The sequence below is a fragment of the Squalius cephalus genome (assembly GCF_949319135.1).
Source record: "Squalius cephalus genome assembly, chromosome: 13".
Lineage (NCBI taxonomy): Eukaryota > Metazoa > Chordata > Actinopteri > Cypriniformes > Leuciscidae > Squalius > Squalius cephalus.
Genome location: NC_137134.1, coordinates 38,924,040 through 38,937,623, shown reverse-complemented (window position 1 = coordinate 38,937,623; position 13,584 = coordinate 38,924,040). Strand labels below are relative to the sequence as shown.

Here is a 13,584-nt window from a genome sequence, read left to right as displayed (position 1 = left end):
CATTAGTAAACTGTTCATTGTAATAAAAGTGTATTTTATTGAGATGTGTGAAATAATATGAAATAATGAAACACTCATCAAATTATTTAAAAGGTTATTCTCTTTAATACTGCAGTTCAAGCCTCAACATCTCAGTTATCTGGTAAAGTATTATCACTAAAATCAATCCAGTGATAAGAGTGATGATGTTGCTTTATACTCGCTAGGTGGCAGTAGACACACATATCAGAGATAATAATAACACTCAGATCTGAAACACTGTCAGTGTGTGTGTGTGTGTGTGTGTGTGTGTGTGTGCAGCAGTGGAGCTTTTAGGTGTCAGGATGGGATTGCATGAGGTTTTCAGAACTGTCAATCATAATTTTTTTACATTAATCTGAATGATTAATTTCGTTAGTCAGTGCTCATTTCAGCTGCATAAGTACAGTTAAACTACCAGTAAAAAGTTTTGGATCAGTAAGATTTTTAATGTTTTTAAAAGAAGTCTCTTCTGCTCACCAAGACTGCATTTATTTGATAAATAATAATAATAATGATAATATTGTGAAATATTATAAAAATGTAAAACAATAAAATAAAAAATAGAAAACCGTTATTTTAAATTGTCATAATATTTAAATTATCAAATAAATGCAGCCTTGGTGAGCAGAAGAGACTTCTTTTAAAACTATAAAAATCTAACTTATCCAAAACTTTTGAACGGCAGTGTAGCTGAGTATGGAATCCAGTTCAGGTTTTACATTTCCCTGTAAAGTGTGTGTTAAAGTGTATGTTAAGTGTGTGTGTTAAGTGTGTGTTAAATGTATGTTAAGTGTGTGTGTTAAGTGTGTTAAGTGCGTGTTAAGTGTGTGTGTTAAGTGTGTGTTAAAGTGTATGTTAAGTGTGTGTGTTAAGTGTGTTAAGTGCGTGTTAAGTGTGTGTGTTAAGTGTGTGTTAAAGTGTATGTTAAGTGTGTGTGTTAAGTGTGTTAAGTGCGTGTTAAGTGTGTGTTAAGTGCGCGTTAAGTGTGTGTTGAGTGCATGTTAAGTGCATGTTAAGTGTGTGTTGAGTGCATGTTAAGTGCATGTTAAGTGTGTGTTAAATGTATGTTAAGTGCGCTAAGTGCGCGTTAAGTGTGTGTTGAGTGCATGTTAAGTGTGTGTTAAATGTATGTTAAGTGTGTTAAGTGCGCGTTAAGTGTGTGTTGAGTGCATGTTAAGTGTGTGTTAAATGTATGTTAAGTGTGTTGAGTGCGCGTTAAGTGTGTGTTGAGTGCATGTTCAGTGTGTGTTAAATGTATGTTAAGTGTGTTGAGTGCGCGTTAAGTGTGTGTTGAGTGCATGTTCAGTGTGTGTTAAATGTATGTTAAGTGTGTTGAGTGCGCGTTAAGTGTGTGTTGAGTGCATGTTCAGTGTGTGTTAAATGTATGTTAAGTGTGTTGAGTGCGCGTTAAGTGTGTTGAGTGCATGTTCAGTGTGTGTTAAATGTATGTTAAGTGTGTTGAGTGCGCGTTAAGTGTGTGTTGAGTGCGCGTTAAGTGTGTGTTGAGTGCATGTTCAGTGTGTGTTAAATGTATGTTAAGTGTGTTGAGTGCGCGTTAAGTGTGTGTTGAGTGCATGTTCAGTGTGTGTTAAATGTATGTTAAGTGTGTTGAGTGCGCGTTAAGTGTGTGTTGAGTGCATGTTCAGTGTGTGTTAAATGTATGTTAAGTGTGTTGAGTGCGCGTTAAGTGTGTGTTGAGTGCATGTTCAGTGTGTGTTAAATGTATGTTAAGTGTGTTGAGTGCGCGTTAAGTGTGTGTTGAGTGCATGTTCAGTGTGTGTTAAATGTATGTTAAGTGTGTTGAGTGCGCGTTAAGTGTGTGTTGAGTGCATGTTCAGTGTGTGTTAAATGTATGTTAAGTGTGTTGAGTGCGCGTTAAGTGTGTGTTGAGTGCATGTTCAGTGTGTGTTAAATGTATGTTAAGTGTGTTGAGTGCGCGTTAAGTGTGTGTTGAGTGCATGTTCAGTGTGTGTTAAATGTATGTTAAGTGTGTTGAGTGCGCGTTAAGTGTGTGTTGAGTGCATGTTCAGTGTGTGTTAAATGTATGTTAAGTGTGTTGAGTGCGCGTTAAGTGTGTGTTGAGTGCATGTTCAGTGTGTGTTAAATGTATGTTAAGTGTGTTGAGTGCGCGTTAAGTGTGTGTTGAGTGCATGTTCAGTGTGTGTTAAATGTATGTTAAGTGTGTTGAGTGCGCGTTAAGTGTGTGTTGAGTGCATGTTCAGTGTGTGTTAAATGTATGTTAAGTGTGTTGAGTGCGCGTTAAGTGTGTGTTGAGTGCATGTTCAGTGTGTGTTAAATGTATGTTAAGTGTGTTGAGTGCGCGTTAAGTGTGTGTTGAGTGCATGTTCAGTGTGTGTTAAATGTATGTTAAGTGTGTTAAGTGCGCGTTAAGTGTGTGTTGAGTGCATGTTAAGTGTGTGTTAAATGTATGTTAAGTGTGTTGAGTGCGCGTTAAGTGTGTGTTGAGTGCATGTTCAGTGTGTGTTAAATGTATGTTAAGTGTGTTGAGTGCGCGTTAAGTGTGTGTTGAGTGCATGTTCAGTGTGTGTTAAATGTATGTTAAGTGTGTTAAGTGCGCGTTAAGTGTGTGTTGAGTGCATGTTAAGTGCATGTTAAGTGTGTTTAGTGCACGTTAAGTGTGTGCCGTGCAGCAGAGCCCCTCACCGCGCGCACTGCGGTACACCGGCGACACACACACACGGCTGCCGTGGCTCAGATGCGTTAGCCGCGTAGACAGTGTGTGTGACGGCAGATACACTGAGGAGAACAAAGGCTGATCTTCATTCTTCCAACTCACCCAGTAGCCCAGAAGCCCCGCCCCCTGCCCCTGCCAATCAACCTGGACCAGGCCCCGCCCTAATGAGGTCAACCGGAGGTCAGCAAGCGGCGGGAGAACTGAAACACACACATTACTAATCAACACTCTTAATTATCATAAACAGGAAGTGTGTCAATATCAAACAGTTGAAGTACCTTCAGGTGTGCAGGCTCGGACTGACAGCGCCCTCTGCTGGCCGGAGGAGTGCAGCGCGGTCACAGTGATCAGGTACTTGGTGAGTGGGCGGAGCTGAGTCAGGAGGGCGGAGCTCTGATGGGGGGGCGGAGTCACAGTCCGGACCGGGCCGCTGGGAATCTCTCCGTACTCCACGCGGTACTGGACCGGCTCAGGCTGGACCGGACTCTGGACCGGACTCTGAACTGGACACTGGAACGGAATCTGGACCGGACTCTGGACCTGCTCAGGCTGGACCGTACTCTGGACCGGACTCTGGACCTGCTCAGGCTGGACCGTACTCTGGACCGGACTCTGGACCGTACTCTGGACCTGCTCAGGCTGAACCGTACTCTGGACCTGCTCAGGCTGAACCGGAGTATGAACCGGACACTGGACCGGAGTCTGGACCGGACACTGAACCGGACACTGGACCGGACTCTGGACCGTACTCTGGACCGTACTCTGGACCTGCTCAGGCTGAACCGTACTCTCGACCAGACTCTCGACCAGACTCCAGCTCACACGCAAGCCACCTGGACTCAAGTCCGACACCGTCACGCTTGCTGGACCGAACCGCTCTGGAACCAGTGAAACTCGCTTTACTAACAAACATCACATTCTTATATTCATAACTGCAGTTTACAGCTGATATTAACATCTGTCTCCGGTGCAAATATTTATTTAGGGAATTTTTTTGTAATTATTGAGTAATTACTAGCACTGTCAACTTTTGAACATATATTTTAACTAGATGTACCACATGGCGGTACAAAATATGACCGCCGCTCAGGCCTGCACTGGCTTTCCACAAAAATAAATGACGTGGAGCAATTTGGCTGTATTGCGTGTTTATGTATATACCTAAAAAAAGTTGTAGTATGTGCATGTCTGTCTGTGTGTGTGTGTATGTGTGTGTGTTTGTGTATGTGTGTGTCTGTGTGTGTGTGTGTATGTATGCGTGCGTACATGTGTGTGCACGTGTGTGTTTGTGTGTGTGTGTCTGTGCATGTGGATTTGTATGTGTGTGTATGGGTGTGTGTCTGTGCGTGTGGATGTCAGTGTGTGTGCATGCTTGCGTTTGTTTGTATTCCTGCATGTGTGTGTGTGACAGTTAGGGTTGCCAACTTCAGAAAAGGAAAATGCGGGACAATCGTGGTTATTTATAGGAAAATGAGGGACACTCAAAATATTTGTACTGTATCACACAGTGTACGTCATTTCAGTGTCTGCAGTTAAGTTTGTGTTTAAAAGGTTATCAGACATAAACACATTTGTATTGCTTAACCTATTTATGTATTTAATTCTAAAAATAATTTTAATGTCATACATGAAAAAAGTCACATTACAAACAAACCATAGTTCAAAATAACAGCATTTATCTAAAATAGAAAGCTTTTTTAACATTATACACTAGGCTTACAGTTCAAAAGTTTGGGGTTAGTAAGATTATCTTTTGGGAAAAAAAATAAAGAAAGTAATTGCCTACTTTTATTCAGCAAGGATGCATTACATTAATCAAAAGTGACAGTTAAGGTAATGTTACAAAAGCTTTCTATGTACTTTCTAAAAGCTTTAAAACATTAATAATAATCAGAAATGTTTTTTGAGCATATTATTCCCTCAGGTAGATTACATGTTTTCTTGCGTGGCTGGATGTAACCCCCAATTTCCACCAGATGCGTAACGGCTGCGGAACGGCTCCGCTGCGTGACAGCTCCGTGTTCCGTCGTCCGTCAATACCCACCAGGTCCGGATTTGTTGCGGAACGGCTGCGTCCATGACTGACAGCTGAAGTCACGAGGACCCACGAGATCTCGCTAATTCACGTATGATCGCGCGATATATAGTTTCTATAAACAGAAAGTTATGAGGAATGGCATATTATGACGTTTTCAAGGTGTAGTGTAGGGAAATATGATCCGCCATGATCACGGTGTATTTTATTTAGAAAATTAACCGGATCTTTTATTTTGTTTTGGTTTGTTCTGTTATTTTGCTCGGCTTCCTGTCCTGCGCATTCTGCCCTGTAGTGCTGCGTAGCTCTCCGGCATCCGACAAAAATAGAAGCTCTGCGTATCTGGTCCGGAGGGCTGCGGATCGCCGGAGTCGGAACGCAGCTGTACCGCATTCAGTGGAAATACACTCATTGACTTTAATGGAAACCTATTGACTCCGCCGCCGTGCCGGAGCCGTAACGCAGCCGGTGGAAATTGGGGGTTAGACTCATGAACAATAATCACGTTGTTTGCATTCGCCAAAATTGATTAGCCGAAATCAAAACGTGGACAGTGAAAGGAAATTACCGTTAGCGCGAGACGAGTCCGGCTTGAAGCGGAAGCGACCAGACGGCAGAGGATGTTCGCAAATCAAACAATGATTTGTCTCAAAACAGTGATTAAAAAAAGCTGTGATTGGATGATGACAGGTGTCGGTGATCATTCTCAAGTGTCGTGGTCAGCACTGCTGCTGTTGCTGTTGTATCAGTCAGTGGTTTATCAGCTTGTCCAAAAACGGGACACGGGAGGTCACGCACGGGACAAATAAATTAGGCCCAAAATACGGGACGTCTAATTCGGGACAGTTGGCAACCTTAGTGACAGTATCATCCTAAACCAGCAACCCTTCGCTCAACACCACCATCTACAGGCCGATGAGTGTACAGTCACTAAATGTGCACATAAATGAATGTATTTTATACCCCCCCATGGATGAAATTCTACGAAACTTAGCATACCCCCAGAGGATGTCAAGTTAATCATACACATGAAATATGGTGCAGTTCTGAACATCTCAACTGAAGATAGGGGCGATTAAAGCAGAATAATATTGCATTTTCATTTTTTATGGGAGGGGCGCAAATCACAAATGAGTGATTATGGGCTAGGTTGATGTGGGCCCTTAAGAGCAACATACCATAAAAATTTCTTCATCCTCGGTGCCACGGTTCAGGTAGTTATTTAGGAAAAACTGCATTTTTTGGGTTTGGGGGGGCCCAGCGCGGGGGGGGGGGAGTGGCCCCCGGGGACCAAACGAAATTTTTCCGTAAAAGTCTAGTGGGGCTACATGCCCACCAAATTTCATGTTCCCCGGTGTTTCGGTGTCCCTGGTATCGTTGACGAAAAAATTCAGTAGATGACGAAAAAAAAAAAAAAAAAAAAAAAAACTTTGACAATCGATTATGGGCTAGGTTGATGTGGGCCCTTAAGACCAACATACCATAAAAATTTCTTCATCCTCGGTGCCACGGTTCAGGTAGTTATTTAGGAAAAACTGCATTTTTTGGGTTTGGGGGGGCCCAGCGCGGGGGGGGAGTGGCCCCCGGGGACCAAACGAAATTTTTCCGTAGAAGTCTAGTGGGGCTACATGCCCACCAAATTTCATGTTCCCCAGTGTTTCGGTGTCCCTGGTATCGTTGACAAAAAATTCACGGGGGCCCCAGCGCGGGGGGGGGAAGTGGCCCCCGGGGACCAAACGAAATTTTTCCGTAAAAGTCTAGTAGACCAACATACCATAAAAATTTCTTCATCCTCGGTGCCACGGTTCAGGTAGTTATTTAGGAAAAACTGCATTTTTTTGGGTTTGGGGGGGCCCAGCGCGGGGGGGGAGTGGCCCCCGAGGACCAAACGAAATTTTTCCGTAGAAGTCTAGTGGGGCTACATGCCCACCAAATTTCATGTTCCCCGGTGTTTCGGTGTCCCTGGTATCGTTGACGAAAAATTTACGGGGGCCCCAGCGCGGGGGGGGAAGTGGACCCCGGGGACCAAGCGAAATTTTTCCGTAAAAGTCTAGTAGACCAACATACCATAAAAATTTCTTCATCCTCGGTGCCACGGTTCAGGTAGTTATTTAGGAAAAAATGCATTTTTTTGGGTTTGGGGGGGCCCAGCGCGGGGGGGGAGTGGCCCCCGGGGACCAAACGAAATTTTTCCTTAGAAGTCTAGTGGGGCTACATGCCCACCAAATTTCATGTTCCCCGGTGCTTCGGTGTCCCTGGTATCGTTGACGAAAAATTCAGTAAGGTGACGGGAAAAAAAAAAAAAAAAAACTTTGACAATCCCTATATGACCGCTTTCGCTAGCTACGCTAGCGGCGGTCATAATAATTAATAATATGAATAAAACTGTAGTAAAAAAAATACATTAATTTCAGTAATTTATTTCACAAGATGTACATAAATTGCTGAAATTAAATAAAAAATGTTTTTACTACATCTTTTATGTATCTTGTGTGCAGGAATGTTGCCATCATTCAATTACTTAATGTATTAGTATTTGCATCAAAGATACATCCTAGGATGCGCTGGGACACATCTTCATCTTCAGTGATGTTCCTGCGATCATTGGGTGTTTCGGGTCTTTCAACATCATACACCCTCCCCCAGGTGACCCAGGTGACCCAGGTGAGGTGACACAAGTGACCCAGGTGACCCAGGTGACACGGGTGACACAGGTGACCCAGGTGACACAGGTGACCCAGGTGACCCAGGTGACACGGGTGACACAGGTGACCCAGGTGACACAGGTGACCCGGGTGACACAGGTGACACGGGTGACACAGGTGACCCAGGTGACCCAGGTGACCCAGGTGACACGGGTGACCCAGGTGACACAGGTGACACAGGTGACCCAGGTGACCCGGGTGACACAGGTGGGCCGTTGTTAGACTCGACGCGGAGTAAAACCCCCTTAGCTGTTCTAAATTCACTGTAAAACACGGCTTCAAGGGGCTTATTGCTTTTAGAAAACGGTTATTTTAATATTTTAATATTTAGTTTATTCATAAAATAAAAAACAGCAACAAAAAATATAACATTATAACACATTTATTCCTCCGCCAAGCAATGTAGTTCCAAAGAGGTTGCTAAGCAACACATGCAACAACAGAGCATCACAAACGGCAGTTGCGCAGTAACACTAATGTAATGCGGTCACAAGTGTGTGTTTGTGTAACACTAATGTAACGCGGTCACAAGTGTGTGTTTGTGTAACACTAATGTAACGCGGTCACAGGTGTGTGTTTGAGTAACACTAATGTAACGCGGTCACAGGTGTGTGTGTGTGTTTGAGTAACACTAATGTAACGCGGTCACAGGTGTGTGTTTGTGTAACACTAATGTAACGCGGTCACAGGTGTGTGTTTGAGTAACACTAATGTAACGCGGTCACAGGTGTGTGTTTGTAACACTAATGTAACGCGGTCACAGGTGTGTGTTTGAGTAACACTAATGTAACGCGGTCACAGGTGTTTGTTTGAGTAACACTAATGTAACGCGGTCACAGGTGTTTGTTTGAGTAACACTAATGTAACGCAGTCACAGGTGTGTGTTTGTAACACTAATGTAACGCGGTCACAGGTGTGTGTTTGTGTAACACTAATGTAACGCGGGCACAGGTGTGTGTTTGAGTAACACTAATGTAACGCGGTCACAGGTGTGTGTTTGTGTAACACTAATGTAACGCGGTCACAGGTGTGTGTTTGTGTAACACTAATGTAACGCGGGCACAGGTGTGTGTTTGTGTAACACTAATGTAGCCTAACGCGGTCACAGGTGTGTGTTTGAGTAACACTAATGTAACGCGGTCACAGGTGTGTGTGTGTGTTTGAGTAACACTAATGTAACGCGGTCACAGGTGTGTGTTTGAGTAACACTAATGTAGCCTAACGCGGTCACAGGTGTGTGTTTGAGTAACACTAATGTAACGCGGTCACAGGTGTGTGTTTGTGTAACACTAATGTAGCCTAACGCGGTCACAGGTGTGTGTTTGAGTAACACTAATGTAACGCGGTCACAGGTGTGTGTTTGTGTAACACTAATGTAACGCGGTCACAGGTGTGTGTTTGAGTAACACTAATGTAACGCGGTCACATGTGTGTGTTTGAGTAACACTAATGTAACACGGTCACAGGTGTGTGTTTGTGTAACACTAATGTAACACGGTCACAGGTGTGTGTGTTTGAGTAACACTAATGTAACGCGGTCACAGGTGTGTGTGTTTGAGTAACACTAATGTAACGCGGTCACAGGTGTGTGTTTGTGTAACACTAATGTAACACGGTCACAGGTGTGTGTTTGTGTAACACTAATGTAACGCGGGCACAGGTGTGTGTTTGTGTAACACTAATGTAATGCGGGCACAGGTGTGTGTTTGTGTACCACTAATGTAACGCGGTCACAGGTGTGTGTGTTTGTGTAACACTAATGTAACGCTGTCACAGGTGTGTGTTTGTGTAACACTAATGTAACGCGGTCACAGGTGTGTGTTTCTGTAACACTAATGTAACGCGGTCACAGGTGTGTGTTTGTGTAACACTAATGTAGCCTAACGCGGTCACAGGTGTGTGTTTGAGTAACACTAATGTAACGCGGTCACAGGTGTGTGTTTCTGTAACACTAATGTAACGCGGTCACAGGTGTGTGTTTGTGTAACACTAATGTAACGCGGTCACAGGTGTGTGTTTCTGTAACACTAATGTAATGCGGGCACAGGTGTGTGTTTGTGTAACACTAATGTAGCCTAACGCGGTCACAGGTGTGTGTTTGTGTAACACTAATGTAACGCGGTCACAGGTGTGTGTTTCTGTAACACTAATGTAACGCGGTCACAGGTGTGTGTTTGTAACACTAATGTAACGCGGTCACAGGTGTGTGTTTCTGTAACACTAATGTAACGCGGTCACAGGTGTGTGTTTGTGTAACACTAATGTAACGCGGTCACAGGTGTGTGTTTGTGTAACACTAATGTAACGCGGTCACAGGTGTGTGTTTCTGTAACACTAATGTAACGCGGTCACAGGTGTGTGTTTCTGCAACACTAATGTAACGCGGTCACAGGTGTGTGTTTGTGTAACACTAATGTAACGCGGTCACAGGTGTGTGTTTCTGCAACACTAATGTAACGCGGTCACAGGTGTGTGTTTGTGGACTCATTTACAACGGCTTTGAACACGGCTCAACCAATCAGAATCAAGGACTGGAACTATCCATTTTATAAAAAATGATTTTCTAATGTCTACATGTGTATCTGAATGAATACTGAAGAGACCTGACTCTAGGACCCAGAGGAACAGCTCATTTGCTCCATATAGAGCTATAAGGCCATCTAGAGAGTCATGAAAAATCATGTTATATTATTATTATCCACAAGAGGTCGGCAAAGACTCCCAATGTCAGATATTTAGAGCTGAATTAAAAGGGTTATGGATGAAATGCATTTTTAATTTAGGTAGAAAGAATGTGAGGAATGTGCTTCTGAATTACTATTTATTTATTATTTATTCATTAAATCTAGTAATTTAAAGGTAAATAAGAGAAAAAAATAACAAACAATCTCCAAAAAAATTGCATAAAAAAATTGAAAAAATATGATCAAAATATTTGACACAAAAAAAAAGAAGGGAAGGATGAAGGTTAGTCAGAAGGTGTGTGTGATCGTCCGCTCACCGGGCAGAGTCCTGAAGCTCACGCTGAGGTTTCTCCTGTAGGGGATGCTGTGGTCAGGAACGAGCCAGGCGATGTAGGCTGTGTCGGGCCACAGGCCGGTGAGTTCGGCCCAGCTGGAGTCTCCTGGAACAGTGAGGGTTGTGTGTGTGTGTGTGTGCGCTGGGCCGTCTGATGGGTCGGGCTTGTAGTGAAGACCGAAGGTTCCCAGATCTGAGCCGAACACCGGCCGCCACTGCAGAACAACACTGGAGGAGCCAAGCACACACACCTGCAGACGCTCGGCACGGAGCAGCTCTGACACACACACACACACACACACACCACTGTCATGCTATACACTCTCAGAAGAGAAGGAGCAAAAGCTGTCACTGCAGTGGTGTTCTTTCACGAGGTACTAATATACACCCTTAATGTGCGAATAAACACTTCTGAAAGTGTACCACCCTAGCGACAGCTTTCCAGTCCCAGTGCCTCTCTCACCTATGATGGCCTCCCTCAGGTCCTGTGTGATGGTGCTGATGTAATCAACGTCCACAAACCGCAGGTGTGTCTCGATAGGCGGAGTCACCACACGCCGCATCAGCTGGTAGTTTCCATGTCCGATTGACACAACCAGTACAGACACGCCCACTCGCCGCAGCTCCGCCATTGGTCCGTCCACTGGTCCTGGCTCCACCCCGTCCGTGAGCCAGAGGAGGACTGTGGGCGGGGCTTCGGGCTGAGCAAGCAAGCTCTGGACCACTCGCAGCGCTGGCTCTGTGTTGGTGTCTCCGCCCAGTTGCTGTGTGCTCCGCAGCGCCTCCTGCAGGCTGATCTGGGTGTCGTAGGTGTCCAGCTTGAACTCTGGCCTGGGCTCAGTCCCCACCAGCACGAGTGCCACCCGCACATGCCCGCGACCCAGCCGGAACGGCCGTAGAATCTCAGACAGAAAGCCCAGCATTCGGGAAAACTCGTGGGATTTGATGCTTCCAGAGGAGTCGAGCAGGAGCAGCACGTCTCCCTCACAGCAGTCCCACACTGAGACAGACAGACACACACCAGAACTTAAAGGGATAGTTCACCCAAAAATGAAAATTAGCCCATGGTTTACTCTCCCTCAACCCATCCTAGGTGTGTATGACACTCTTCTGTCAGACGAACACAATCAGAGTTATATTACACAATCTCCTGGCTCTTCCAGCTTTATAATGGCAGTGAATGACTGTGTGTGTTTTGAAGTCCATAAAAGTGCATCTGTCCATCATAAACGTGAGTGTGTGCGTGCATGAGTACTTAATGAGATAGATAGATAGAAATGCATTAAAATAACCATTTCAAGTTTTTTTTTAATTTTCACCATCAGTTCTTCTATCAGACTAAAGGCTCTTGATTGTGACTCGTGTCTGTGATCCTGCATCTGTGTTTGAGTCTGTCGGTCTGAGGCTTTCACTGTAATACTGACTGAAGGAGACAAACATGAGCAGCGATTTCTGTGCCTCCCACACTCTGAACACACACACACACACACACACACACACACAAACTCACAGAGAAAGAATATCAGTGCCATGACATCACTGATTCCACACACACACACACACACACACACACACACACACACGCGCGCGTCTGGTTCACTATCTTTGTGGGGACTCTCCATAGACGTAATGGTTTTTATACCGTACAAACTGTACATTCTATCCCCTTACACTGCCCCTGCCCCTAAACCTGCCCATCACACACACACACACACACACACACACACACACACACACACTGCCCCTGCCCCTGCCCCTAAACCTGCCCATCACAGGAAACATTCTGCATTTTTACTTTCTCAAAACAACTCATCCTGTGTGATTTATAAGCCTTTAGAAAAGTGGGGACCGCTGGCTGGTCCCCACAATGTCGGTGATCTCAGGTTTTACTATTCTTATGGGGACATTTGGTCCCCACAATGTAATATAAACAAGGGCACACATACACACACACACATACATACACACACACACACACACACACACACACACATCAGTGAAACCCTCTTAATGCTCTGATGATCTACTAATATTTAACCCTCAAACTCACTCACTTAACTCACTTTTGACACATTTCTCAGAAAACAAGAGTTAATCTTCAGTGATCTTCAGTGATTTGCTTCTTCTCCAGTAAATGTGTCTTGATTTAATAAAGTTTAGATATTTATGCAGGAAAACGAGACCAAAACACATATTCTTTTGCAGTGTGGACTGATAATATCTCACTATTTTAGAATGAAGCACTGATTCATTCCAATCATGAGAGATTCAATCATTCGCAGTTTGACCCAAATTAGGAGTTTTAAGAATAATAAAATGAATATTCTTCACTAAAGTCGGTCTATTATAGTTCATGGACAGCTGATAACTCTCCGACAGACTGTGACTGAGAGAGTTAGAACAGACCGAGCTAATGAAGGATTACTGAGGTGAAATTAAACTCTGACGAGGATCCAAAACAAAAATACGATAGGCTTGATTGTATTTCTTTCTTAAATTCTGTTCGTCAAGCATTTTTAACTTTGAATTGTATAGGCAATTGTAAGTTTAATTAGGCAATTCTGAAAAACTTAAAACTTAATTTTACTCGCCAGGTATCAACAAATAAACATTATAAATGTGAGTAAAGTTGCTCTTTCTTTACCATTACTCACCCAAGAAACCCCAAACACTAATTAAAGTTACAAGTTAGTATTAATCAGAGAAATTAATCACGGTTATCAGTCATCAGAGACACTCGATGGCCACGCGCTTACCTGAGCCGCGCGTGCAGGTTGGCCACAGGCACGCGCACAGCGCCAGGACGATCCGCAACGGGTCCATTTAAGAAAAGACTTTTAACTAAAGCGGGTTTACACACTGTAATTAGTTAACTCAATCCCCTCATCACGCGCCATCTACAAAAGTTTCATAACTTTTTTTTTTTTTTTTTTGAGTTTGTCGATGACAATCTCCTCAGATTCACCAGTCGCTGTTTAGACCCTCGCCAGAATGAGCTGGGGAGTTTTGAAGGCAGTTCTGTCATGTCAAGGCTCGACTCTTGGCACTGCACGCGAGCGCCGCGACGCGACACAACGCTCCCGTGTAGACTGGAAGCGCGAGAGAAGTGA

The 13,584-nt window shown here is 44.2% G+C and overlaps 1 protein-coding gene across 1 annotated transcript; it reads right to left on the bottom strand.

Annotated features, from left to right (window-relative positions):
* Window positions 1-2,243: 2,243 nt before the first annotated feature.
* LOC307170314 (von Willebrand factor A domain-containing protein 1-like) lies at window positions 2,244-13,547 on the bottom strand. Its single transcript, XM_079891398.1, has 6 exons — window positions 13,231-13,547; window positions 10,938-11,474; window positions 10,458-10,751; window positions 3,524-3,594; window positions 2,995-3,295; window positions 2,244-2,916 (listed from the first exon to the last, which is right to left on the bottom strand). The coding sequence occupies exons 1-6, from the start codon at window positions 13,295-13,297 to the stop codon at window positions 2,654-2,656; spliced, it is 1,533 nt and encodes a 510-aa protein (XP_079747524.1). The 5' UTR covers window positions 13,298-13,547; the 3' UTR covers window positions 2,244-2,653.
* Between the last annotated feature and the right edge of the window lie 37 nt (window positions 13,548-13,584).